This window comes from Strigops habroptila, chromosome 3, assembly GCF_004027225.2.
Source record: "Strigops habroptila isolate Jane chromosome 3, bStrHab1.2.pri, whole genome shotgun sequence".
NCBI lineage: Eukaryota > Metazoa > Chordata > Aves > Psittaciformes > Psittacidae > Strigops > Strigops habroptila.
Window position 1 is genome coordinate 55943667 of NC_044279.2, and position 25767 is coordinate 55969433.

The 25767-nt window shown below is 43.8% G+C and overlaps 1 protein-coding gene and 1 long non-coding RNA gene across 3 annotated transcripts in view; both read left to right on the forward strand.

Moving 5' to 3' along the window:
- Positions 1–2639: 2639 nt before the first annotated feature.
- Positions 2640–25767, forward strand: part of KIAA0930 (KIAA0930 ortholog) — an 88958-nt gene continuing 65830 nt past the window's right edge. Inside the window, exon 1 of one of the 2 annotated variants that reach the window (XM_030481039.1) lies at positions 2640–3122. In XM_030481039.1, coding sequence (XP_030336899.1) covers positions 2978–3122 — 145 coding nt within the window. In that variant the 5' untranslated portion in view covers positions 2640–2977. The remainder of the gene's footprint in view (positions 3123–25767) is intronic. The other variant, XM_030481038.1, reaches the window with a different exon arrangement.
- On the forward strand, positions 16236–18809 carry LOC115605922. Its single transcript, XR_003990758.1, has 2 exons — positions 16236–16800; positions 17928–18809. It is a non-coding gene; the product is annotated as an uncharacterized LOC115605922 (long non-coding RNA).

Sequence of the window (25767 nt, forward strand, 5' to 3'; positions counted from 1 at the left end):
CTAAGTTAAAAATATGCGTTCAGGTTATCCTCTGACCCATAGCCTAATCATCTTGTTGATCAACATACGTTTTTTATATCAGGACACAAAGTGCATTACCATGTAAGAAAGCAGAGGGATTTGTTGTCAGGGCACTGTGCAGGCTGGAAGCTCCCCAGGGGCCAGGAAACTGGGGGAGGCTCCCAGGTTGGCAGGGCCTTTGGGGCCACAGCTCAGCACTACAGAACCTAAGCAAGGGAACAGGGTAAATCGGAGCCTAGGTCAAAAGGTAGCTCCACAGTCATGAGGCAAATCCATGGCTAAACTGAGAAGTCAGCCTGTAGGTCAAGCTTCAGATAAACAGTATCCATAATCAGACCTAGACACAACTGGGGCAGAACCAAAGACCAACAACACCCTTTCACAATAGGTCAGGTAGAGCCTCAGAGCTAAGATTACAGAGTCCCCAGCCTGTGAGTGTGTGTGGAGGCCCCAGATGAGGCTGGTCAGGGCCATTAAGGCCTATTAGTGCCCCCATGGTCCTAACACCCATTGCTCCATTGCAAGGTAGAGAATTTATTATTTTGTGTGTAACTGAGTTGAGTGAGAGCATGCGTGGTAGGATGGGGCTTCTGGTACCCATTATAGTTATAACATGGTGCTAAGCGTCAGTGAAGAAGACCTTTAGGAGCAATATATAAAGATAAAATACAATCCCCCCTCTCCATCAGAACTCTACCAGTTTGGCTAGACAGAGGGGGTTGTTCTTTTAAAATGTACCATGGGATCTTTAAAAACCAAAATCAATTAGCATTTCAGATTTCTAACTGATCCTAAGGGTACTTAATCAATATCCCCTTTAAGAAAACAGACTTTATCCCTCTCCTGATCAAGAGCTGTGATCTACTAGGAGGTGTGCTTGGCTAGGGAGGCCTATGAGGAGAAAAACAACTGAGGATTTCGTTCATTGGCCTGTTTTGTTAGAAGCTGGAGAGAGTTGAAGGTAGGACTAGGACAGGAATAGCATTTCATTGTGCAAAAGGCCTGGATGGGGCAGCAGCAGGTCTGCTTAATTGAGGGTTTTTTTTTAGCAGGGTTGCTAGGTGAGAGTTCAGGGCTCAGCAGAGGGGCTGAACTGCTGGAGGTACTGGAGAAGCTGCTGCAGGGTTGTCCAAAGGCTGGTGGCTCTACAGGTGTCAAGCATTTACATGTAGCCCTTACATGATAATGATGTTGGGATTGAGAGATAATCTACTGGGGAAAAATGCCCAATCCTTAACTGGTACAGCATGACATCAGGTAAATGAGACCAGGAGGTCCTCTGGCAGCAGAGAGATTCCTTCCTCCTGCCTTAAGTGTTGTATCTTGGCAATGTCACGAATAACTTGGAAGCTAACAGTACAGGACAGTCTTCTGATGCTCTTCCCCTTTGTAAGCCCATAGGATAAGTGACTCTAAAGCATGCTTTTACAGGGTTAGTGTGTGACTGCAAACCTTCATTCTCTCCAAGAAAGAGAAGTATCAGATCGAACAATGGAAGAGGTGCTGAAGTCCTGTGATTGTATGTCCACACTTTCCATTGTCCTGTAAAAAACTAGATATTTTACTAGAAAAATGCTGTGTTGACTCCAAATTTCTGTGATGTGCCCCATTTAGCACAGGGCCTTGCTCAGAAAATGCTCTTGTCTATACCCCTTTAATGGGAAATCAGTGTATGGTTGTAAATTGCATCCAGCAGGTGTCTGATTGTAAGTTTATTGGTGTCAGAAGTTGACATGAAATTGAAACTGGAAACATGGGGTAAATGTTTGCTATTTTGGAGAATGATCATGCAGCATTTTAAAACTTTTCTTTCTTATTAAGCTGTAGCGAAAAGCCCAGCTGTCAAATGATGTCAACTCAAGTCTTGGGTCCTCTGTCCCCTTCTCTCCTTCCCACCACTGCCTTCAAGGTCTGCTAAATTTCAAACAGGACTTCAGAGAGAATAAAAGTCTGCATAAGCCTTACAATATTTTTAGGAACTGAGGAGATTGTAAGTGATATTACAATCAAAAAAATGTTGAGCAAATTGTTCGCACAGAAGGATTGGCAGGCAGTTGTACTGCTCTCCATCTGTGGTTTAGCAAATCCTGAATTTATGAGCTGAGGAAGATTTGGCTGTTGTTGCTACCCGCTGGGGTCCAGTCTCTGCAGCACAAGCTGGATTATTCCCTGGAATCACCCGTTCCTGATTTACATTACACCTCACTAGCACATGTGCCAATGCTAAGGAGAGGTGACCCAGCTCTTGGTAAATACTTCAGAGGATGTCTTAGGTTGGGTTTTGTCCCCGTAGCGCCGTACACATGTGGTTACAGCTGGTGGGGAACAGGCGAACAACAAGGAAGCAGCAGCTCAGGAGATTTGCTGTCAGTGGGGCAGGCAGGAGAGCTCTGCCTGCGGCGGCAGCAAATGCGTATGACATGGCGAGAGGGAAGGATAGGGAAGAAGGAGTTGGGGGCACCTTCTGGCAGGGGGTTGGAACTAGATGATCTTTAAGGTCCTTTCCAACCCGAACCAGTCTGTGAGCCTGTGGCACCCAGTCACCGCCCGGACAACGCTCCCTGGGGACAACGACGCGCCCGCCACGGGGTGAGGCCGCCGGCTGTTGGCCCCGCCCCGGAGCCGCCTCGGGGCGGTGAGAGGAGCCGGCGGTGCCGCCCCCGTGTCGGCTGAGGCAGGAAGCGGCGGAGCGCGGCGGGGCAGCGCCTGTGGGAGCGACCGCGGCGTTCCGGGGGGCTGCGGGCGGCGCCCGGTAACTTTCTGAGGGGCGACCCGGCGACGCCGCGCTCCTCGCCCAGCCGGAGGCAGCGGGGCCGGGAGGGCTACTCGCTGTTGCCACCGGGCGGCCCCCGGCTCCGCCCGCCGCTGCCGGGAGAGCCGTGCGGGCGGTGGGGGCGGCAGCGCCCGGTGCCGCGGCTGCCTCCGCGGGGCGGCCTGACATGAGATCATCGGCAGCATGGCCTCTGCCAGGAGCGGCGGCCGCGCCGGGCCGAGGGACGAGGAGGCCAACGGCGACCTGGACCGCTCCCTGCAGCAGATGCTGCGGGCGATAGCGGAGGAGCGGAGCCGCGCCGGCCTCCGCCAGGAAATCAGCGGCCTCGGTGAGTCGGCGGCCGGGGCCTCCCCGCCGGGCTGGGTGCGGGTGGTGGGCACGGCGCCTCGGGGCCGGGCGGCACCCGGCGGCAGCGGAGACCCCCCCGGCTCCTCCACGGCTGCGGGCTGGGGCCGGCCGGCGCCCGGTTCGCCGTGTGCAGCCGGCGGCGGGGGCCTGGGAACCTGTTGTGTGCTGCCGGGCTGTGCTGCTGCCGCGGGGGTGGGCCCCTTTTCCCTCGAAGTCCCCGGGAACCGGAGGGAGCAGCGGTCTCTGCTGCATTGTCTGAAATGCCCTTGGAGATAAATGGTCAGAAGACGCTACGCACATGAGCTGATAATTTATTTTCTTTAAGTATAAACTATGTATCGTGTTTTGGAATACAGACTGAACAAATTTTTTGTTGCTCTCGCCAGTGCATATGCTCGTATGGCTCTCAGATGATCCCTGTAGTTTTTTTCCTCTGCTTAGTTAGACACATCCCTTCTCTGAGTATATGACTTCACGCCACTTGCCGTGGTCTAGTAAGCACGTAATGAATGTGGTGGCTCTTGGTGGTCTGTTAATTTTCTTAATCGTAGAGGTTTTCTTCAGCTTTTTGGCTATCCTGTTTATTTACGTCTTGATTGATGCAGATTGTACAGGGCACATCTTTATTTAGCTTTTGGCAAGGCTTACATGTTGCAAAATAAAAGTTTGAAGTTGAAATTCAGTTGGCTTTAGGCAACAGAGTGGAACAACAGCTCCCTTAACCAAAATCCTTCTCATCAGGAAACTCTTCTGACTGGGCTAATGAATAGAAATCATTTGGTTTTATGTGCAATAAGAGATCATAGACAGAAGTTTTTGATGTGAGAAATTATTTATACCTTATTCAGAACTTTTGTATATCCTGGACTGAACCTGTGCTCTAAGAGAATGAATGCCCAGAAATCCTGGCAGGGTTAGGGTTTTAAATCATGAGTACTGATGTGCAGTGCTGCTCTTGTTTCTTCCATGAAGCATTTATTAAGGTCCCAAAAGTCTCCATTTCTGAGTCTTCCTTAAAATTCAGAAAGAGTTTTTGTCCCACATTTACTGGCTTTGTGATGTGGATTGGCATGGGAAATCTCTCTGGTTCTCTGTGTGACCTTTATGTGTCAGTTTGTCTGCCAGTGTTTACTGTGGTCTCTTGGGGGAGGAATGGGCTCTCCCTTCTTTATTTTTGCCTTGCATATAATGAAAAGCTTGTGCAAGGAGAAGCAATAAGTCTTTCCTGTTTCTTTATGCTTCTTATTTCTAATAGATTTGGATCTCTGGGCTTTATGTAGCATGGTAATGTTACAAGGCCAAATGAAGTGTTATGGCAAAGAAACTAAACAGAACAGGAAAAAAGACACAAAATCTAAATGCCTGTGAGATTGCATTAATTGGAAAGCTATTATCAGCTCATGTTTGGCTGTATCATGTTTGAATGAAAATAAAGACTCACAGGGAAAGAAATATCACCATTGGTTTCTTTTACTGAAATTGGGCAAGGGAAAAACTGTGGTGGCTGGTAAGAACATAGAAATGCTTCATCTCTGCTTGTCTTTGAACACACATCCACAGTAGCTCATCATGAGAAGTCCTGCTGTGTAACTTGGGGATAATCACCCAAGTAATGGGACAGTGTTGCTCCTCTCTTCTACCAGATGAAGACTTGAAAGGAAAACCTCAGGAGAACTGCTTAGCAAGTTGCACTGATGGGCTGATGCTGGCTATGGAGGTTTGCCTGTGTATGCCTGTACCTGTGTGGAAATAGGTTATGTGTCACCACAGGACTGCCTTGGCTGCTCCATTTTTATATTCAGGGAATGGAGCCAAACTTTCTGCTGGGAACACTGTAGTTTGCCAAGCCACTATGCCTTTTTCACAAGTGCAGTGTCCTGCAGGTGGAGAACTGCCATAGATCTCCCTGCCCCAGGCAGGTGTGGATGTGATAGACCTGTGGCTGCGGTGATTTTAATGCAGGGAGAATCTGTTCCATGCTGGCTGTTTTTGAGCATCGCTGCTGAATATTGGTTCCTGCTGGCACTCCCCTTGCTAATCCCCAAGCACTGCAGAGTCACAAAGTGGGACCCCTCTCAGGATCAGAGGTTGCAGACTCAGGCTGCCATAGGAATATGCAAATTGTCACAGCATTTGACCAGCTTTTTTAAATCTGTATATATTATTACCTGAAGTTCAGGAGGAACACATTGGAAAGCTTCCTTAAGGCCTAGCAGAGAATCTCTCTGTGCTATAAATATCTGCTTTTGTATATTGAAGGGTTTTCCAAGCTCTTAATTTCATTGTGTGCTGTGTGTTACCTGATATGTAACTTTGTCACTCCCAGTGAATGAGTGCTCCTTTTCCCTATTCTGTAATTTATTTATGGGGATATAAGTAGTTTAAATACTACTTTTAGGTAAAACACTGAGCTTCTGAAGTGGTACACAATAGAAATCATAGATGATCATAATCTGAAGGTTAGCGGGTATAATCCTATGGTTTAAATTTATGTGTGTCTGGACTGCACTAGTGAATGCTGTTGCAGGGCGTGCAACACAGTCAGAATAGCCTGAGCTATTCTGGAGTATGCTGGGCACCAGCAGCACAGCGGAGGTACAGCTTTTCCTTGAGTTCCGTACTCAAAGTACACAGTCCCGTGTGGGTTCAGGTGGTTAACACAGAGGTTTTGTCTGCTCTTTGTGCCTGGGTGCTGTTACTCGAAATGGACCCACCTGTTGGGCTGCAGGACGAGCTTAGCCACAGCTGGGTTTATATTAGTGGTGTTTCTTTTTGTAATACCCAAATCCATTTCAGCTGTGACAGTATCTTAAATGTGTTGTGAGTTTCTCTTGAAATCAGCTGGCAATGATGTTGACTGGTTAAATTATCGGTTTTCCCCAAGTGCTGTTAGCCCCTCAACAATAAAATGGGAGTCACTGGGGCATAATTTGGGCAGCCTCTCTCCATTTGTGTATTGCCTTTAAGTGAGCCCCTACTTCCCAGCCTAAGGAGGAAATTGCTGTTTTTGCTGACACTGGGTTTTGGTGACAGGAATTGCTTTATGTGAGGAATATCACGTGAGCATTTGGGCAAGTATTGTCGAAAAATGTAAACCCCCTTGCATGGGATTGTCCGTCTTGTCCTGTTTGTGTAATGTAGAAAATACATCGTGCTTCAAAATAATGACTCATGAGTGACTCCTTACCACGCTGCTTGCGGGGAAGGATGATGCCTTCCTGAGAAGTGTCAGCTGGCTGTGAGTGTCATCCAGTTGTATAGAGTATTACAATGGTGTTATGTGCAGAGCTCGCTCCAAAGTGCCTTTTGTTAGAACATTTCTCTGTAAAAATAGTTCTCCTTCTGGGGAAACAGCTGACTTGCTGTGTGTCTCCTCAGCCAGGCTGTGCGTAAGGCTCTCAAGTTACTTTTTTGGCCAAAGCCTTGAACTGGGAGGGTTTTATTTTCAGTGTTGTCTGAAACTACTGTGTAATGTTGTCAGATGCTTAATTTCCCTGTTTTCCTAATTGGCTTGCTGTTAATGTAGCACAATGTGCTTTGGGTGGAGGTGTGATTTGGTGCATACTGGAAATTATAATGAGTAAGAAGAAATGCATAGGTAGATCTGAATAATGTCTTGAATTGTGACTGATCAGCAATGGAAATGTGTAGCCACGTGAATTGTGAAGACATAAGGATCCTGAGGAGCAGGTGTCTGCCCCGTGGGCTGCAGGAAGTCTGAGTAAACAAGCAGTTGAAAACTGCTGCCACCGGGCACTGTCTGTAATGGTGGTGGTCATAGGTGCCAGTGGAGAGGCTGGACCCTGCAGAAGGCCTTATAGTCTTACCAGTAATGAAGTTTTTCTGCTGTTTGGTTTTTCTGGTGTTAGAGGAGGGCAGAGGAGGGTGTGCTTGGCATAGGGACAGCAGAAGGAGTAATGTTCATCCTCAAAGCCTGAGGATTGTTTGGACTTGTTTGCTCAGCAGGACACCTCAGGGCTTGTCATGTGAGTAAAGGCAGTGGGATGATTCATGTGCCAAGTTATCTTGATGAATAAATCCTGGAAATAAATAGGTGTCTAGCCTTCCTAAGAGAAGGAATGGTGAGGTGGCATACAGTAAGTGCTTGTGCACGTGAGTGTCCAGCATATTTGCTGGAAACATAAAGACCCAATTGGGAAAACATGGGTAGAAGAATGGTGGAAGAAAATTTTGGAGAGCAAAAGAGGTTAAAATGAAGAATTAAAAAGAAGAATGAGTAATTTGGATTTGAAAGTACTAGATTAATACCTTAATTCTATCATAGTGTAGAAACTTCAATTGAATCATAATATTCAAGAAGGATTATATATATTTGCTTCTGAAACTTTGAAGAAAGTGTAGCCACTGAGTAGGTGGAATTGTCTGCTGGGAATTTGCAGCAGTACAGAGGTGGTTTGACAGGAGTAGCTTTCATGCAGAAGCAAAACGTTTTCTTCATTTGTGGTTCTTCCTGGAGTTCAGTGACTTGTCCAGTCAAAGGTGAGAAACTACAAAAGCTGGGAAGCTTTGTTTTCTTCTTATCTGTGAAAAGCAAGAATAATGAGAAATCACATCTGTTCTAACAAAAACTTGAGGGACATACACAACCAAATTCACTAACTACAGGTAGTGTCACCTATAATGAGATAATTTGATATACAAATGTGTTGATAAACTTAATTTCATTCAAGACTTTTAGAAGGATTTAATTAGAGTTTAAAATACAGGTTTTATTGCTTGTACCTTAATATTTGTACAAGTTCTTTTGTCCTATTTGTGAAATGTTTTGCAGCTAATGAATGTCAAATGCTCAATGAAAAATGAATAGTCAAATACTGAAGCAAAAAAAAGATACTAATGTAACTTATAAATAATAAACCAAAGAGATGTTTATAAACTGCTTTGTAATCAGTAAAAAACAAAAATCATAATTAAAAAAATTCTGGTCAGGAAGAATCTTTCCAGAAAAAGTTCCAGAAATTACAAATGCAAAGTGAGATCAGAACAGTTTATTTAAATCTGAGTTAAAGTAGGTACTTTGAAGTCAAAGCGATTTAACAGCTCACCCTGGGGATTGAACCTCAGATTTGTGTTGGAGAAATATGAGTAAACAGCAAAGAAATTCCAGGTAAAATGGAAATGGGTGTAATAAGATTTATTTTTTTTAGATGTAGAAGGGGAAGATGATTTTTAAAGCAGCTTTTTTTTTTTCCCCCCCTTGATGTGCCCTTGAGTGCTTGGACAGGGTGGTGTGGGAGAAACCACTGGGCGGGAGAGAACCGCTTGTGGTGCTGCTCTGGGATGGGCCTCAGCGAGCAGTACTCCTGCAAAGAGTATTGTTTGTACTCCAAAGACATCAGACACAGGCAAGTCCAGCGGAGGATAAGTTTGGGTGCTTGTATCAGGGCTGGAGCAGGTAATTTTGAAACCAGGGTGCAACGCCAGTTTTTAAGGTAGTGCATCTAGCTGTAATGCATCAATGAGAACAGAGTAGCTGAATGCCGCTGCTGGGAATTTGCCTTGCTGGCAGGGTTTGCTGGGTAGCATGCATTTTGTTGCTGAGACTTCTTTCTGTTGATATCACAGAGCTGAAGAGAGGTTGTGATTTTGCTGTGGTGTGTTTCTGTGCTGTGGTGGTGGGGACTGAGAGCGGGACACATGGCAATCTCACACTGGGACTGGGAGACCTCGGCATGTTGGGGGAGGATTGTGTAGTATTACAGACAGAGGCAAATAATGGTCTTAAATATTAAGGCTGAAGAGAAAATAACTGATGTCAGAAGGAGCTTTGAGATCCTGTGCCCTAGAATCCCATCCTGCCACTTCTGCAATCAAGCATAGGATATTTAGGAATATCTGTGTAGGATCAAGTCATGGAGAATGGCAGTCTGGGGTAAACTCCAGGGCTGCAGCCCTCCAGGGTAAATATGTTGCGTTTGTGGGGTTTGGGATTTTTGGTTTTTTATTTTTTTATGGTGGTGCATTTAAAATTCCATTTCATTGTTTATTAGAACCTTGTTCATGCTCTTGTCACTGATGGCCTGTCAGGCTTTCCATTACACACCAGTGTTGCCAGGGGATTTGTAATTTGGCTTTGAAAGGTTAGCTTCTGTCAGGAGCTTGACAGGCATCATTCCAAATCAATAATATAATGTGGTCTTTCTTTTATTACAGCTTTTACATATTTTTTGAGCAGTTGGGTTATTAGTTTATTCTTTGTTTTTAATGGAGATGAAGTTTTATGGGATTTTCATGTCCTGCTCAAGAGTATACATCTTCAAATTATAAGAGTCAGACTTGGAGATGCTCAAGGAGACAAGATTTCAAAGACAATGACAGAAAACAGACATCCCCCAAAAAAACTGCCCAAAACCAAACAAACTTAACCAAAAACCTTCAAAATATCCTTCACAACATTGTTGCCTCAACTAAATAAGCAATTTTGGTTTTAAAACAAGGCATGCCACTCTTCATTTTTGGATGCTAGCAGGAATTGCTGGATACCTAATTTTTGAGAATGAGTCAGTCAGCACTGAATTATGAATCTGTAAGCCTGACAGTGGGAATAGTCAGGGTATTTTAAAACATCCATCTCTTATATATGTAATACTGTAGTTCTAGATAGCTTAACTGTTTGATTTTGTTGTTCTAGCAGTATTCTCTAAACCTCTAGGGAACTAGTCGCAAATCCATTTTGAAGTCTGGGTTCTGTTTTGAACTTTTAAGATGGTTTGGAGGTCTGTATTAGGGATTAAAATACAGTTTACCTTTACAGTTCAGGATGGATCTTTTAAGGATTTAATAGTATATCTGGTTGGATTCTTTCTAAAGAAATGAAAAATTGGATTTCCTGAAGAATGAAGCATGTTGGTCTCCCTCTCATCATCTGTGTTTAGGATGCTGGTGGATAGAAAAAACTCAGAGGTTGCAAACAATTGAAATACACTTGTGTCTTAGGCTCCAGCTACAGGTTCAGGAAAACCAAAACTGCAGTTAAATAGTAATGATTTTTGCATCTACTTATGCTTGTAAATGGGCTAAGTAGGATCGGGGGGATCAGAAGACGTGGTAGGATCAGAAGAGGGCAGCTCACTGACATGGAAAGTATTACCATGAAGTGAATGATAAGGTCTAAGGCGAAAGTGTACCAAATCACTTCATGGTCCTAGGAACCCCCTGAATAGTGAAGCTACTTTCTTCCAGTTGGTATTCAAAAGAATGTGAAACAAACTGCTTTGCTTTGGTCTGTTTGCAGCCCTTTGGGCTAAGCAGGGTGAATGTCAGAGAATCAAGATTGCCCTTTTTGTGTGTGTGATCCCAAAGATTGTATTGATTACTTCTATGCAGGAAATAAAATACAGTCTGGATACAGAAACATCAGATGCAGCATCGTACTGCACCTGTAGAGGACTTGTGGTAACCTGGGCACAGTTCAACAGAAGTACATTTAAAGCCACCCGATCTGTTGTACTGTGTCTGGTTTCCCTCATGGGAAATGACATCGCTGGACTTTGTCTCTCCCCTTTAACCAGGATGTGCTCAGTGAGTCGGCAGCCTGGTTTTGATGTTAGTGTTGGGGCGATGAAAATCCTTCTGGCTCAGTAGCAGCCTAGCTTTTGGTAAGCTACCACACAGAGAAGAGAGGCACTATATTAGTAATTGCAGGGGCTGCCTCCATGCCTGCATTCTCTGTTTCAGGAAATTTGCATTAGGTGTTGCTACAGCTTTATCAACCTGTCAGAGCTGCAATGTGTAGGGTCTTCTGACGGAATATCGGCAGCATTTGGCCTTTAAACACTTTGTAGTGTTTCCCTTGATCAGTTGGATGTGGAAGATATGTTACTTCTGATTATCTGTATCTGGAAGTAATATAGATAGTTTTAGCTCCAATCTCTGTTTGCGTGTCTAACTACCAAGTTTGGATAAAAGGGAGAAGTAGTATGTACTTGAGTTCTGAGAACCAGAGTTCTTTGTCCTGTCTTGCTCGGGCTCCGTGTGATCAGAAGGAACTTGAGAGATGAATAAAAATGCCAGTGAAGCTTGAGCTATCTTTGCACTAAGAAGAGTTTGTTTTAATTGCCTGGAGATGCTGAAACATCATTAAGATGAGGGAAGTGTTTTGAAATGGATTTGTAGTATTCTGCTAAGAGCTGTGAAAGACTTCACCAGAAATTTATTCCTCTGCTTTTTCAGAGAACAAACAGAGGAGCTCTTGAATGTCTAGCAATGTTAGATCTTCAGTAAGGAATATATTTACTTACCTGCCTTAAAGGATCCTGAGAGGTGGATTTTAAATTTCCATGAAACTCAGTGCTCCATAATAATACACAAGATGTTCAGTGTGATTTTAGTAATCAGTCTTGAGGAGATCAGTTTATTGCCTCGTACGGGTCGCTTCTGCTTGGTTATTGCCTGAGCCTTTCAGAAACAAAGCAGCAAACTCACTGCAGTATGTCTTGGAAATAGAGATCTCTGAAAACCCAGGTGACTTCCTAAGTAATCATGATCCAGCTTTCTATATACTTCATAGGAACGTTTAAGTACTTTATTTTCCTTGGTTTTAATGAGGAGTGTAATTCTGCCTAATAATGAAGACTTGAATGGATGACCTGGGTTTTTCATAGCAAGGGTGACTAAACTCTAGTCAAAGCATCATGTGAATTGTTAGTAGGCTGTGGTTTATATGAATAAAGGCAAACTAATTTCATCCTCTTTGATCTTTGATATTACACGATTACATTATGCAGTGTTCTTTGGTCTGACTCTTCAGATTCATACTGGATTGTGTTTCATAATTGGCTTTTTTCCTTTCAGTTAAAAAAGGAACAAAGATTTACAGCTTTGTGCTGGGTGCTTTGGGGATGCAGGAGCTTTAAAATTGTTCCAGGATCAGAATAATTATTGGGAAGTTTTTCACTTTCTTGTGTTCAGCAACTCTCAGGCTAACTCATTTGGTGATACATATATATATATACACACACACACGTATTTAATTCAGTGCATGGATCCTATGAAAAGATAAAACTATTTTTTTAATGGAATAATATTGCCTTTAGTACTTGTTCCATGTTTGAGTGTGTCTAGTTGCTCCTAGAAGCCAGTGGGAAAAAGTGGTTGTGAGCCTAAAATAAAAAAGCAGGCAAAGAGTAAGATCACAGGTACGCTGATTGCCACTTCTAGGTTTTGCTGTTTTGCATTTATTTCTAAAATACCATCTCTGGGTATCTCCAGCATAAAGAAATTAAAAAGTTTGGACTTGCTTTGAATTCTGTCTTGAACTTGCATTAATGTTTTGCTGTGTGGCTTTATGATTTGACTTTTGTAGATGGTCCTGGTGATGTAAGTATCCATTAATGGTGTAAGTACCACTCCAAGCAGTGTGGTACTGCTAAGCTGGCTGGTGTTCTGTTTCTGGAAGTTGTGCTATCCTTTACACCAGAGGCAGGCTGCTCCTTAATGTAGGATGGTCAGGATCACCACCTTCGGCTGGTGAATTTTGCCGTAATGAGAGTTTTTTCAAGTGTTGCCAGTGGATAGAGGACTGCCATCCGTCCGATGCTTGCTTGAGATTTTGAGTCCTTAGTCAACCTGAGGTTTGATTGTTCATCATAATTCTTACTGGATGGTTCTGGCACTGCAGGAGAAGGGGGAGGAATGAGTCACACTCTAAACTGGAACACAGTTGAAGTCCTTAACCCTGCATGCACATGCTGAGCAGGGATATACCAACCATTAATGCTGAACTTCAGAGATCTGGGTTTAGTGTCTGCTCTTCTGTGGGTTTCTTTTGTGATGCACCTGCATTCCCCATCTGGTATTGCAAAATAATAAGCCATTACCCAAGAGGGAAAACTCCTGTGGCTGACAACTCTACTAGTATCTTAGGGGCAAACGGTGGGTGAGAGCTTAGGGCAACCTTTGTAAGCAGCGTCCTGGATGAGTGGAATAGCATAGCCACAGTGGAGTGCATCAGGGAAAGTATGGGTCCACCCAGTGTGGACTGTCCTCTTCAGTCCTGAGCTTGCTGGTTTGGCAGAAAGAATGAGCAAATGAGAATAGCAGCGAAAACAGGAGACTGACAGTTCATATATTGCAGTGTTAAGTGATTTAATGATTTTGTTCCCCATCTGAATAAAACCAGTGCCTGTAAATAACATAAATTTTGCTTTATTAACAAAACCCATGAACATAGAGCAGTCTGTGGGATTTTTTTGGGTCAAAATTGGAATTCTAAGGTCCTTTCCAAGGTGAATTATTCTATTTACCTGCCAGAGATTAAGAAATCTTCCAGTTTTTCATCATTTCATTTTCATATTGTTCTGAATGGGGCAAAAGAAGGAAATCAAGCATAGACATGATCTCCTTCTTTCTACTTTCCTGGCAAGAAACTTTAAAAGGAATCACAAATGTTTCTTCTTCAGCCAAATGCTGTGAAAAATGCAGCAATTAAGAATGTAATGCTTACCTTGTACTGTTTGTAACTGTCTCCTAACCCTGAGGTTGAGGGCATTTTCTCAAATATATGGGAAAACAAAAGCACGAGTAGAAATTGGAGTTTCTCTGACTATATCTAGAGCCTTTATCTGTCTTTGTAAATGTAAGATCTGTGCTTCAGTGCTTTGATGAATGGAAGAATATTAAGATTTATATTCTTCACTTCAAAACTATAGTGGCAGCATCACAGGGGAGTGTGTTCTGAAGCCCCATGGTGGGGAAAAGCAGAAACAGACATTGCCGCCTTGTGCTTTTGCTGGGGAATTTTCTAAGTAAGACCTTTTTTTCCAAACTCCTGTGTTCCCACTTGAGACCTTGTAACTGTCATGAGACAGAGGTAGTGATTTCTCAGCAGATAAAGGTTGTGACTGTTTCTGGTTTTATAAACCATATTTCACAACAGTTTTTTAGTCTGGAGAGAGTGGCTGGTTGAGGGTGATGTGGTGGCTGGGAGAGAGGTCCAGGGAGGGCAGAGAAACAGAGCTGAAGTGTCAAACCATAGTCCCGTTGCAGGGTGGGGGCAAAAAGCTAGGAAGTTTTTAAATATTTAGTCCAGCATCATATTCCCTGGGCCACTTCACTGTAGTACACCCATGTGCAAGCCTTCTGCATCTGTAGGGATTCATAGCTGTGCAAGCTCTCCTCTGCTTTGGAGGAAAATTGAACTAGTGGTGCTGGTTACAAATGGAAAGAAATGGCATGTTTTCAGCAGCTGATGTGTTAATGGTAGATTACACGTGCATTTATTAAACCAAATAGTAGCTTTGCAGTAGTTGCTGTCTGAGGGAGTAGGGTGCTGCTGGCATTAGGGCAGTTGTTTTGGGTTCTTTCTGACTGAAGTTAGTATGTCATGGATGTTACTAAAATTCTTGCTTTGTTTCTCCTTTCTCTCTTTTAATCAATAATGTCCATTTCCCCAGAGAGCCAGTTTTTCTTATTTTCAATAGTTCTGTTGTGGAGTAAATTAAAATCTTGTACATGTGAGGAAAGGTGTCATTCATTGACAGCCCCAAGTAAAGCACAAGATGCCTGCAGCACAAACGGCTGGTGTGCTGTCGAGGGGATTGATGGTCTCCAGATCTGCAGTTCTGCAAGCTGCATGCGGTGCCAACAGGCCGGCCTCAGACTGGTTCCTTGCTCCTTTGATGGTTTCACATCGAAGTGATAAGCTGTTAGAGGAAACATTTTTCTTCTTTGTATGAATGTGGTTTGTTTAAAGAGAAGGGCCTGCTTTCGCAGGAAGGAGGAGGTTTCACTGGGATGTATGTGAGTGGGCAGGCACTCTTCACTTTTAGCTAAACAGCTATATTTGTAATTGTAGAAGCCTGTGTTGTTAATAATGGAAATGCTAAAGGGAGTGCTGACTAATTAACTGAAATATCTAGGCACTGGCAAAGACATTAAATTTGTTGGACATAACATTAAGTACCACTTTGCTTTAGCCTGAAGACTCTAGAAAACAATCCAAAGTGGGATTTTTAAAGGGCTTGGGTTTTTTAGTACCACCTTATTCTGTAGACTAGTGTTCTTACATATGCATGTCAGGTTGGACCCCAGTTGAGAGATGCAGTGTCAAACAGTTGGGGTTTTTTAAATCTTGGCCGCAAGATGGGTGAAAGTGTTGGTTGTCAGCTTCTAAAAGCGAGTGGGTTTGTGGTCTAGAAGGTAAGTGAGAATTACGGCTTCCAGTGCAGAGTTGCCAACTGCTCACTCAGAAAGCTGCTACTGATGTACTAAGAACAAAGAAACTGAATTTGGAAAATACTAGTGTGTGATAGTAGGCATGTGTAGGAAATAGCTCTGCTTCTCTGCAGACTGCTGGTATAATAATTACTCCTTCCTTCTGCCTTGCTAACATGATGCTAACTAGCAGTCTGCAGCAAAGATAAGATGCTGGGGGAGGTACATACATGAAAACATCTGTAACAGCTGCTCTGGGTAGTTTTGTAAGGCTAGAACTCTTCCAAAATGTGATTTACTGGTTTTACCTGATCTACCGCAGTAGTCTCTCAGGTAGTGATTTGACAGTGGTATTTATTAAGTGTGAAAACAGAGACCTCGGATGTCGTGAATTTACAGGACTAGCAGTCTTTGATTGCTTTGGCAGAGAACAAAAATAGCATGTATATCTAGCATTCAAAATGCGTATTTGTCCTGATACAGACACTCTAGATACACTCCAGCAGTGCCAGCATGCTTCATAAGTTACCAAGTGATCTTTGCAGATTTGATTTAGGTCTTGGAAAGTTTGGGACTGTCGCTGAGTGATTCTGGAAGCAGCAATAGGGAATGTGTAACCATTCGTCTCTCTTCCACTGGCTTTAAAGAGATTGCATCCAGCAGAATCAAGGTTGCCTCTGTTAAGGGATGATGGTTATACCTGCACTAAATTCTTCACAGTTGGTCAGTTAGGAAACACAAAAGCTTTGTACATTAGTTTCTAATGTGAAAGGCATAACTAGGTGATTCCTCTGGTGTTATCCCAATGAATAAATGAAATCTCTGGAAACAATGCTTCAGGCCCCTCTGGAATTGCACATGGGTTTGAGCAATGTTTGGATGCAGTTTCTGGGGAACTGAACTGCCATGTGCAATGAGAGGCTGAACTACAGCAAAGTAGTTGATGGCTGTTGGATGAAAATGAGTTTATGGTTTCTGTGCACCAAAGTTTGGTAGCAGATAACTGTATCCTGTCAGTTGTGTTGACCCTTGCTATAATTAGATATTTAAAGTAAACTGGCAGATGCCTGTAAGATGCTGTCATGATTTGGTATTTCACACTGACATATGGTATTTAATTATTTCTCTCTAAATTTAACATCTTAAGATTGCTCCATCTTGAAAAATACTTCTCAAATTATTTACAGTTCAGTCTGAATTCCACTTTTTCAAAGTGGGTATCTGCAGATGATGCACAGTAGTTCATGCTTTTAAATCCTGTGGGCTTTGATTCATTGTTAAGCATTAACTAAAATGATAATTTCCACAGCATATGTAATAATAGAAGAGAGAAGACTGACAGGGAGGCGTGAGCTTTAAGAATACATTTTACAATTTTTTTCCTAGAGGAGGTTGTATTTGTATTCTCAGGCATAATGATACACAGCAGCCTTCAGCAGCAGGAGAAGAGCAAGTGGAAATGGAGAACTGAAACAAATGTGGACGTAAGAAAGATCTCCCCCACCTTCTCCTTCTGAGTAATACAGAAATCATCCCAAGGAAAATAAAGGGGAAAACCACAGTGCCCAGGGTCCATGCACTGAGACTTGTGCTTTTTTGTGAGTGAAATATTCTCATTACCTGCGTGAAATGAAGTAACAAGATTTTTTTTGTTTTTGAGATGGGAGGAATCAAAAGAGTCTAAATTTGAAGAAGCTCTAAACCCCCAGCCAGTCTTTGTGAACACTTTGTGAGTGTTCAAGCTTGGGCATGTTCAGTTATACCTTTCTCTGTCACTTTTAGTGATCTTTCAAAATACTCCATGAAGATTTGTATGTCCATTGCATTTTTGCAGCCAACATCAAACGTATTACAGCACTGTCATGTATGGTATCATGTGGCTGTCACGTGAAAATAAACATTCACCTTAATGTTTGTGTTACTAAGTACAAGTATTCATTTGCTTAGAATATACTTGAGCATGAGTTGCAGAATCAGCTGAGTTGTTCTCTTCACATGACTTCGACAAAAATGTTTTGAGGAGTTGGACTTTAATACATGAACTCGTGCTAGACCTCTACAAAGGTCATTCTGTGTTCCTCTGAGTGTCCCTCTTCTCTCAGTGGGAGAGAACAAAGTGAAAACAAATATGATAAAGGTGATTGAAGTGGCAGATGGTATGCAAAGTTTAGAAAGCAGAGCTCAAAGTGCTCTAGAAACTGAAGTTTTCTGAGGTGACCAGAGGTACTTTAGAAAGCAGTTGAGTGCATAGGTAAGATGTTTTATTGGTATCTAGAATGGTGAGGTGAGTACTGGGCAGAAAATCTTTGTTCAGTAAGAAACTAAAAAAATAAACCCCCCCAACACCAACAAAAACCTCCAAGAGAATGCTTACCAAATCTAGTGTTTGAAGCATGGTGTCCTTCTTTCACATCTCTGTTCTACTGGTTTTTAGCTGTTTTCTGTATAAGGAGGTGCTAAATTTGACCTAGAAAAAGTAATTTCAGTCCGTGAAAGAACTTCTCTTTGTGTATTGTTCTCCCTTCATTCTACGTTACAGATGTGCCTAAAGCCACACTCAGGATATTTTTTTATGAATCCCTTCTCTTTTGGCTGGAATTCAATAAAACAGAAAATAGCAGAAAAGTATGCTTTGAATTCAGAAACAGCTGTACAAAATCTTATCAGTGAGGAGGCAACTGAGAAGTGTGTTGTGCTGGTTGATTGCTCTTCAGTTCCAAGGGAGTTCCTCAGGTGGGTGGAATTGTTTCCATTGCTGCTGCAGTGGGCTTTTATGAATTTAATCTTGGAAAATTAAGGCACATTAAATACTGAGTTTCCCTTTTTGTTAGGGCTCTTTTCCTGTGTTACATATTGTTGTAACCATTCAAACCAAAGAGCTCTGAGCTCAATTTCCTCAATACAAAGCTGTGCAATTTCATACTGTGGTTGTATTTTAAGTGTTGTCTGTGAGAGCTCTATTAGGCCTGTTAGTGTGTTCTCTTGTACAATGGCACATTAGAAATCTTGATTGCTGTTCCTGGCTATTTCATATAGTTGTGCTAGAGCTCTGCAATGGGAATATTTGAAGAGCAGAGAAGAAGAGGAGATAGTTTTGTAGAAAGGCACATATGCGCCCCAAAACTGGTTGCGTTAGAAACTCTGCCACTGGGTTTAGCTGAGTTTCAAACATTGTGTTCACAGAACAAGTTGGTATTGCCTGGTTTTGGAGCTGTAGTAATTCCATAATAGTTCTTCTGTTTGATGCAGTCAAAAGAGGAAGTCAGGTGTTAGAAGTTATGAGGGAAGGGGTAGGAATCAGTGTTTTGCCGCAGAATGATTCCATGGCACATGCTCATCTTAATAAGGTTCACTGAAGGGCAGCAGAAGTGCTATGAGGCTAGTTTCTGTACAGGGCATGTTTAACTGGTAGGCTAGGACTTCTCAACCTGGAAAAAGGATGCTTCAGGTCTTGTGTGTGATGGAGAATTGTAAAGTGGGTGGCATAAATACAGTGTATAGGCAGTAAATGATCACTGTGTCGTCTTGTGAAGAAAGCCATTACACTGAATTGGAAATTTGTAGGTAAAATTAATAATTAAAAAACAAAACACCCCACCACCATCACCAAAGAAGAACAAAAAACCCCACACTGCAAAAAACCCAACCGAAACAAACAAAGAAAACAACCCCCCCAGAAAAACTAATCACGCAATGTTTGGAAAAAGCTGTGGCATGGTTCATGGTCACAAATAGGTGTAGGTTGTAAAAGCTTGTTTAAATCCAAGGAGAGCATGGACAGGTGAGTAGAACAGAGCTCCAGTGGGAGCTGCCACGTACACAGGTCTCTGGCACAGGATTAGACATTCATGAACTGTGCCTTTGGCTAGAAGTGCTATTGCTGTGTTCTTATGCAGTGTTAATGTACAGTATCTAGATAGACTATGAGGTGTTTCACTATTGAATCTAGAAGCTGTGGTCTGGTATCATTTCTGAATGCGCAGTAAGGAGGCAGTTCCTGTTAGGGAGAGGAGGAGAAGAGGTTAAAACAGGAACTGCAGGAAAAAGTAGGTGAAGAGCATGCAGGTTTTAAAGGCAGTTGTAGGATAGCAAGACCAACTAACTTTACTGTTAATAAATCAGGAATAACTGACAGATCAACAACCTAAATGTCTCCTTTTTCTAATGTGGTATCAAGTCAGGTGAAAACAACTTCACAAAGGAACCATGCTCCGATCTGTCAGCATTGATTGTGTCTGCATTTCTTTTCCTGCTTGCCAGTAGCTAATGAGGAGGTAGAAAGACACAAAATGTGTTACAGAAATACTACGATTACATTTATTAGGAAGTCTGTGTACATGGGTTAGATTAGCACCAGCTATCCTCTTTAATTACTTGATTTTGGTAATTAAGTTCTGTATCCAAGCTGCTTGTTAATCAAGGCAGATTTACACAAAGCCCTAGTGTAATACCTAAGTATGGGAAGGCAAGCAGGGGTAAGGGTTTTGGTCTTCCTCCTTCCTTGCCTGTAGCTGTTCAGGAGGGGGATGGGGAGATGTAGGCTGTGTGGATGCTGAGCTATCAGGGAGCAGTGGTTTGGCAGTTCTCCTGTGGAGTGCTTGGGTAGCCAGGCTGGTGGTTGCGATCCTCCAGTCCCTTGCAAGGGCTTTTCCAAAGGCTTATAGCAAGAGCCAGAAATGTCTCTAAAGCAGAATAAGGGATCTGATGGCAGCATAAAATCTGTGTGCTGAAACTGTGTGACCTCTTACAGAAGGGGAAGGTAATGCTGCTTTACCAAACCTGTCATCAGGTTTGTTCTGTGTGTTAGCCTCCCATACTCAGTGGCACCAAGGCTGAGGTGGGGATCACTTGTGTGACACGGAGGAGAAGGGATGCCACCTGCCACATCCTTCCCTTGTCTCTTGGCTGGTGAGGAAGGACTAGCCTTTGGGCAGTTGAGGCTTGTGGGTGCTTTGGGTTTGTTTTTCCAGATGGACTCTGTGGTTTGTAAATGGGAGTTCAAGCTTCATCCTTGCCCTGCATGAGAGGCCTTTAACAGGGAGTTTCTTCGTTGCACCTGTGTTTCCGTGGCGCTTCTGGGTAGACATTGTCTGTTGGACTTCCCTTCCCTGACCAACATGGTTGGAGCTGGCCCTGGGGTTCAGAAGCCATTGGGGGGGTGATGGTGAGAGGTGTGTGTTCTTGGGAGCCTGTCCAGGGGCCATGGCAGCAGAAGGCTCTGCCAGGAGAGGCTGTGGGGAAGGGGCCGGCTGGAACCTCTGGAGTTTGGTGGCCGAGGCCTGAGGCCACGCTGGTGGCTGGTGTCACCAAGCTCATTTGCATATGGAAGCCCATTGGCTGCTTCCATGGTTTCCCAGGAGCATTTGTTGCCCCCTGTGCCAACAGCCCGGGCTGGCAGTTGAGCATGCTCCAGGAGCGACTGTGGACGTGCGAGGAGGCAGCTCTCTGGTTTCCCTATCCCAGGAGCTGGACGAGCACTTCCACGCCTCCCACATGTCCTGTGGCATCGCCGGTGCGGCGTCTGTGTCTCCAAGTGACCTTGGTGGCCATGCTGCGAAGGGAAGGGCAGAGGAGCAGCCCTCCGAAGCAGGTCCGGTTCCAGCTCTCCACCAGGGACTGACAGGAGGAGCGCGAGTGGGAGAGGAGGGAGGCTGCTGCCGCCCAGCTCTCAGCCCCAGCCGGTCCGTTGGCTGGTTCCATGTGTGACTTGGTGGAGTCACACATGGATGGTCAAGGATAGCCAGCCACCTCTTAGGCAGAACTGGTGGAGGAGGCTTCTCGATTGTCTGCGTGGATGGGACAAGCCCTGTAAAGACAAGACACCCCTACTGGCACATACAACCCCTCAAGCAAAGATAGCCCCCTGCTCGAGCAAAATACCTTGTGCAAAGCCTGTTTATCCTAGCTTTCCTTTCTGTTCTTGCCTATTTTTTTAATGTATCTAATTTCACCTTTTTTAAAAAGAGTGCATTTTGTTTGTTACATGACATGAATAGACAAACCCTTTCTTTGCCTATTGTGAAAAACTGTTCTTGTAGTACCTGTTGCATTTATCTGTTTGTTAAATAACCAATTAAAAAAATTCTGAGCCTAAAGCCTGATTAAATGAATTTTTAAAAAGAGCATGATGGGGAGATGGTGGCAGCCCATCTACTGAGAGTAGAGCTTTTACAAATGCACTGATAGGGAGGCGCTGGAAGAACAAAGCGACGGGATGATTTTAAGGGGAATTGTTTTGTGAAAATCAGTTTTCAGGAGAGTCTGATCTTATTTGTGGCAATTTAGTCACTGTCATATTGAAAACAACAATTTTAGAACGGCACTCTTGTGTTAAATAATTCGCCGGTCTACCTTTGGGCAACTGATCATTGTAAGTAATGGTTCTGAGTTGATGTGTTACTGCCAAAGTAGTGGAGAAATGGCTATTTAATGAAGTAATAACCCCCCTGTACTTGGCACTACTTGGCTGCACCTCGAATTTTGTGTTCTATTCTGGGTCCCTCACTACAAGAGAGATACTGAGTTCCTGGAGCAGGTCCAGAGAAGAGCAACAAAGCTGATGAAGGGTCTGGAGCACAAGTGTTATGAGGAACAGCTGAGGGAACTGAGGTTGTTTAGTCTGGATAAGAGAAGGCTCGGGGGGACCTTATTGCTCTCTACAACTACCTGAAAGGAGGATGGACCAGGAGGTGGCTGGTCTCTTTTTCCCTAGTAACCAGTGATAGGACAAGAGGTAATGGCCTCAAGCTGTGCCAGGGGAGGTTTAGACTGGATATTAGGAAACATTTCTTCACCAAAAGGAAGGCATTGGAACAGGCTGCCCAGGGAAGTGGTGGAGTCACTGTCCCTGGCAGTGTTCAAAAACTGTGTAGTTGAGGCACTTAGGGACATGGTTTAGTGGTGGACTTGGCAGCGCTGAGTCCAGTGGTTGGACTTGATGATCTTAAACGTCTTTTCCAACCAAGGTGATTCTGTGAATGGGTGATGAGTTGATGGTGGTGGGCAGAAGAGAAGGATGACAGCCCAAGTAGGGGCCAGCAGTGTGGTAGCTGTGCTGCTTGTTCTTGATTATGGCCTGTGCTTGCAGTAGCAGGAGGGAGGAGGGGAGCGCCTCTGTACCAGTTCCACTGGTGACCGGGGGAGGTCCTGACACTTTCGGGGTGGGACTGTCCTGTGGCTCTGGACTAGTGATCCCCGCCACATGCAGGTCATCTGCTTCAGGCAGTTGGTGAAGGCAGGGGCCTCCTGAATGTCTCTCCTCTGAGCGCTGGGGTCAGCCAGTGGGTCTCTGGAGTCTTTGGAGGACCCTTGCTGGCCTGACTTGGTGCAGCTTGTGCTTATATTGGAGGTCTGTGGCCTACATGTCACATAGGTCATCTGACCAGATAGGCCTTTGTATTGGGTTTGGCTCAGCTGGCCTTTTTCATCACAGCCTGCAGGGCGCTGTGTTTCAGATTTGGGATGAAAACAGACTTTCCAGTGTCATAGAATCATGGAGTGGTTCAGGTTGGAAGGGATCATCTTAAAGATCATCTAGTTCCAACTCCCTGCCATGGGCGCGTTTTCTCCTCAAAAGGTCTGTAAAATGCTACAACACCTGTGAAATGTTATGACATACAGTGCATTATACCTGATAACCCAGGTTGCTTATACAGCTGTTAATTGAAATTGATATATATGGGTTAAAGTCAACACGTGCGGGTTGAAATAGTTATTTTTATTTTAGAAAACATACGGCCTTTTCGTGCTCTGTGATACATTCAGAGATTCCACATAACCAGTGTCCTGGGGACATTGCATCGAGCTCGGTGTGCTTCTTGGGTCCTTTTGAGTTGAGCTCAGTTTCCTTGGCTGGGGGCTGTCTGGGACGCTGGGAGGAGCGGGGGCCGTTTCCGTGTCCTGCCGTTATCCCGGTGCCGGGGAGGCGGGAGCCCCGCGGCAGGGGCAGGAGCGCCGAGCGCTGTCCGTGGTGCTGCAGCGCAGCGGCCGCACGGAGGGCTCCGGCGGTCCCTGGGCAGCTCTCAACTAGATTTTTTAAGTGCTTGGCTTTCCTACCCCTTCTCTTACCTGAGCATAAAGTATTCGGCAACAATTGGGTGGCGAAGGGGGCATGATGCCTTTATAGAAAGTTCTTTGTTCAGTGCAAATGATAATGGTAAATTGACTTTAATCACTTTTACAGAACTCTCCTTATTGTGTCATATGTCTTTTCTACAGGGATTTCATTCAGTTGTTTACAAGGCTTTTTATGTGACTTTATCTCAGCTTTTGAAACAGTTGTGCCATTATTGTGAAGAGCACAAGCATGCATGATACTTTGAACACAGGGATAGGGAGGATTGGCATCCTAAGCAGGGAAAGATGTAGATGACATTATAACACGCTTTATCATTCCTGACTGCTTGGGCAGAACACTGGAAAATCTTTGGTGACAGGTGGATGTATACACCTGAGAGCAACCTGTGTGCTCAAACATGGAATTGCATGGCCATTCTTTGTGGAGTTTTGAGAGGCTGGAGGGATCTGGCAGGGCTTCTGGTGTGATATCTAGGGGATGAGTAAAAGAATCTCTTCTCAAAGAGGAGAAGATGGGGGAAGGTGGCATTGAAAATCACCTGAAGGCTGAAGAAAACACAATTGATACACTTTTTTGTTCAGGCAATTTCTGCTTTTTCAGACACTTAGTCTTTATGCTGCTGGGTGGAGCAACGTAAGAAAACCCTTTGACTTCTTCAGTATCTGCTTCTCTGTAGTGGTACTTTCTGCTGATCTCCTTTCTTTTTACCTCCAAGAGGTTCTCTAGTCTCTGAAGCTAATGAAAAGGAGTAAAGAAGCTTATCTTTCCAGACTCAAGTGGAGGAAGGGGGGCTGATTGCTTTCTCACTTTTGTTAGGAGAGAGGGGACAACTTCTTCCCACTCTGATTCCCTCCAGATAATTTATTGATAGTAAGCCACAAACTTGGTAAGAGGTCACTGACGCTGTGGGATGGCTTCCTGAATTTGTAACTACACAGCTTTATAGCACAGTGTAGGTATGGATTTCCTTGGAATCAATGCTTGCTTGGCTACATTGATTACAGACCAGGTTACAGACCCTTTTATGGGTTTCTTGGCTCATCTACAGCTGTTTTCTGGATAAGCACTAAGCTAGGATCTCAGTTTTTCTTGCTGTTGTAATATTGAGTCTAATTATTTTATTAGTTTAGTGCCTTTAATTTTCTGTCTTTTCCATGAGCTCTAGAAGACAGTTCTACCCTGTAAGCACTACTTATCTGTGAGATTACTGGCTTTGGCTTTTAGACAACAAATACCTGGAATTAATGTGAAAAGACATGTACTAGATGATCAGCAGACTCATGCTGAGAGGGTTTGAGAGGCTGCAAGCCCCAGCTGTGTCCACCCTGCTGTCTGCTGGAGATGATTGCCACCACAGCAGAAGTTGCCGAACAGTCACTAGGTCTGTTCCTGGGGTGCTCCCAGCCTGGCAGGCTGAAAAAAAAGAGGTTTCAATGTTAGCTCATGTTAATAGCCTGAACTGCCACTGTAGAGGTATAAATTCAACACCTGTTCTGCTGTCCCCGCTCCAAGAGCACTAATTTATGGTGGAAGAAGGAACCATCAGCCACAGATGACGTCCTTTGAATTTTTTCCAGCAGAAATTGTATGAGTGTGTTTGGAGTTACCTTGTGCGCATCCATGGGGGAAAGGTGGTACTTTCATTTGTTCCCTTATATCCCCAGGCCACTTGTGGTAGTGTCCAGGGTTTGAACTTTAGTTCACCCCAAGAGAAAATTTGTGACCCAAATAGTGCACTAGGCTGTTTTCAGCAAGTGCTGCGCTAGAGGAAGGCTGTATGTTTTCTCCCACTTTTCTTTTAGTCAAGAGCTTCATCTAACTGTACAAAATTCTAACATATGGAAGTGTCTTCTTCCTGGCAATTTATCATCCTGGCACATCAGGTTCAGGAATAACTACTTCTTTATTCCAGGTACTACAGTCATCTATGTTAATATTTAGAGGAGAGATAATTTTGTAATTAACTCATGATTTATTTTTATTTTTCTTTCTCCAGCTGGGAATTCTCTTTCACAATGATTTCTGCTATTTTCTTTTCTGTATTTTAATTTGACAGAAAATTCTGACAAATGCTTTTAGTGCTTAAACAGGACAACAATAGTGATGTGGCAGTGATGTGAGCGTTAGTCATTTTGACAGCTTGACAGCTGATACACTCTGGTTTTTTTTTTTTTTTTTTTCCTGGAGAAAGAAATGCGTATGTCAAAGGTATCAAGATGTCAGATTTCCTATGCAAAAGAAAGCTGGATGGGAAAGTAAATATGAATTGAGGTTTTAAATTTGTGAAGCATGAGTGCTGGATCTCAGTGGTAACTTTCCCCCCTCCCTTATAGCAAATCAGAAGCTGTTTATCCCAATTCTATCGTAAGGCAAT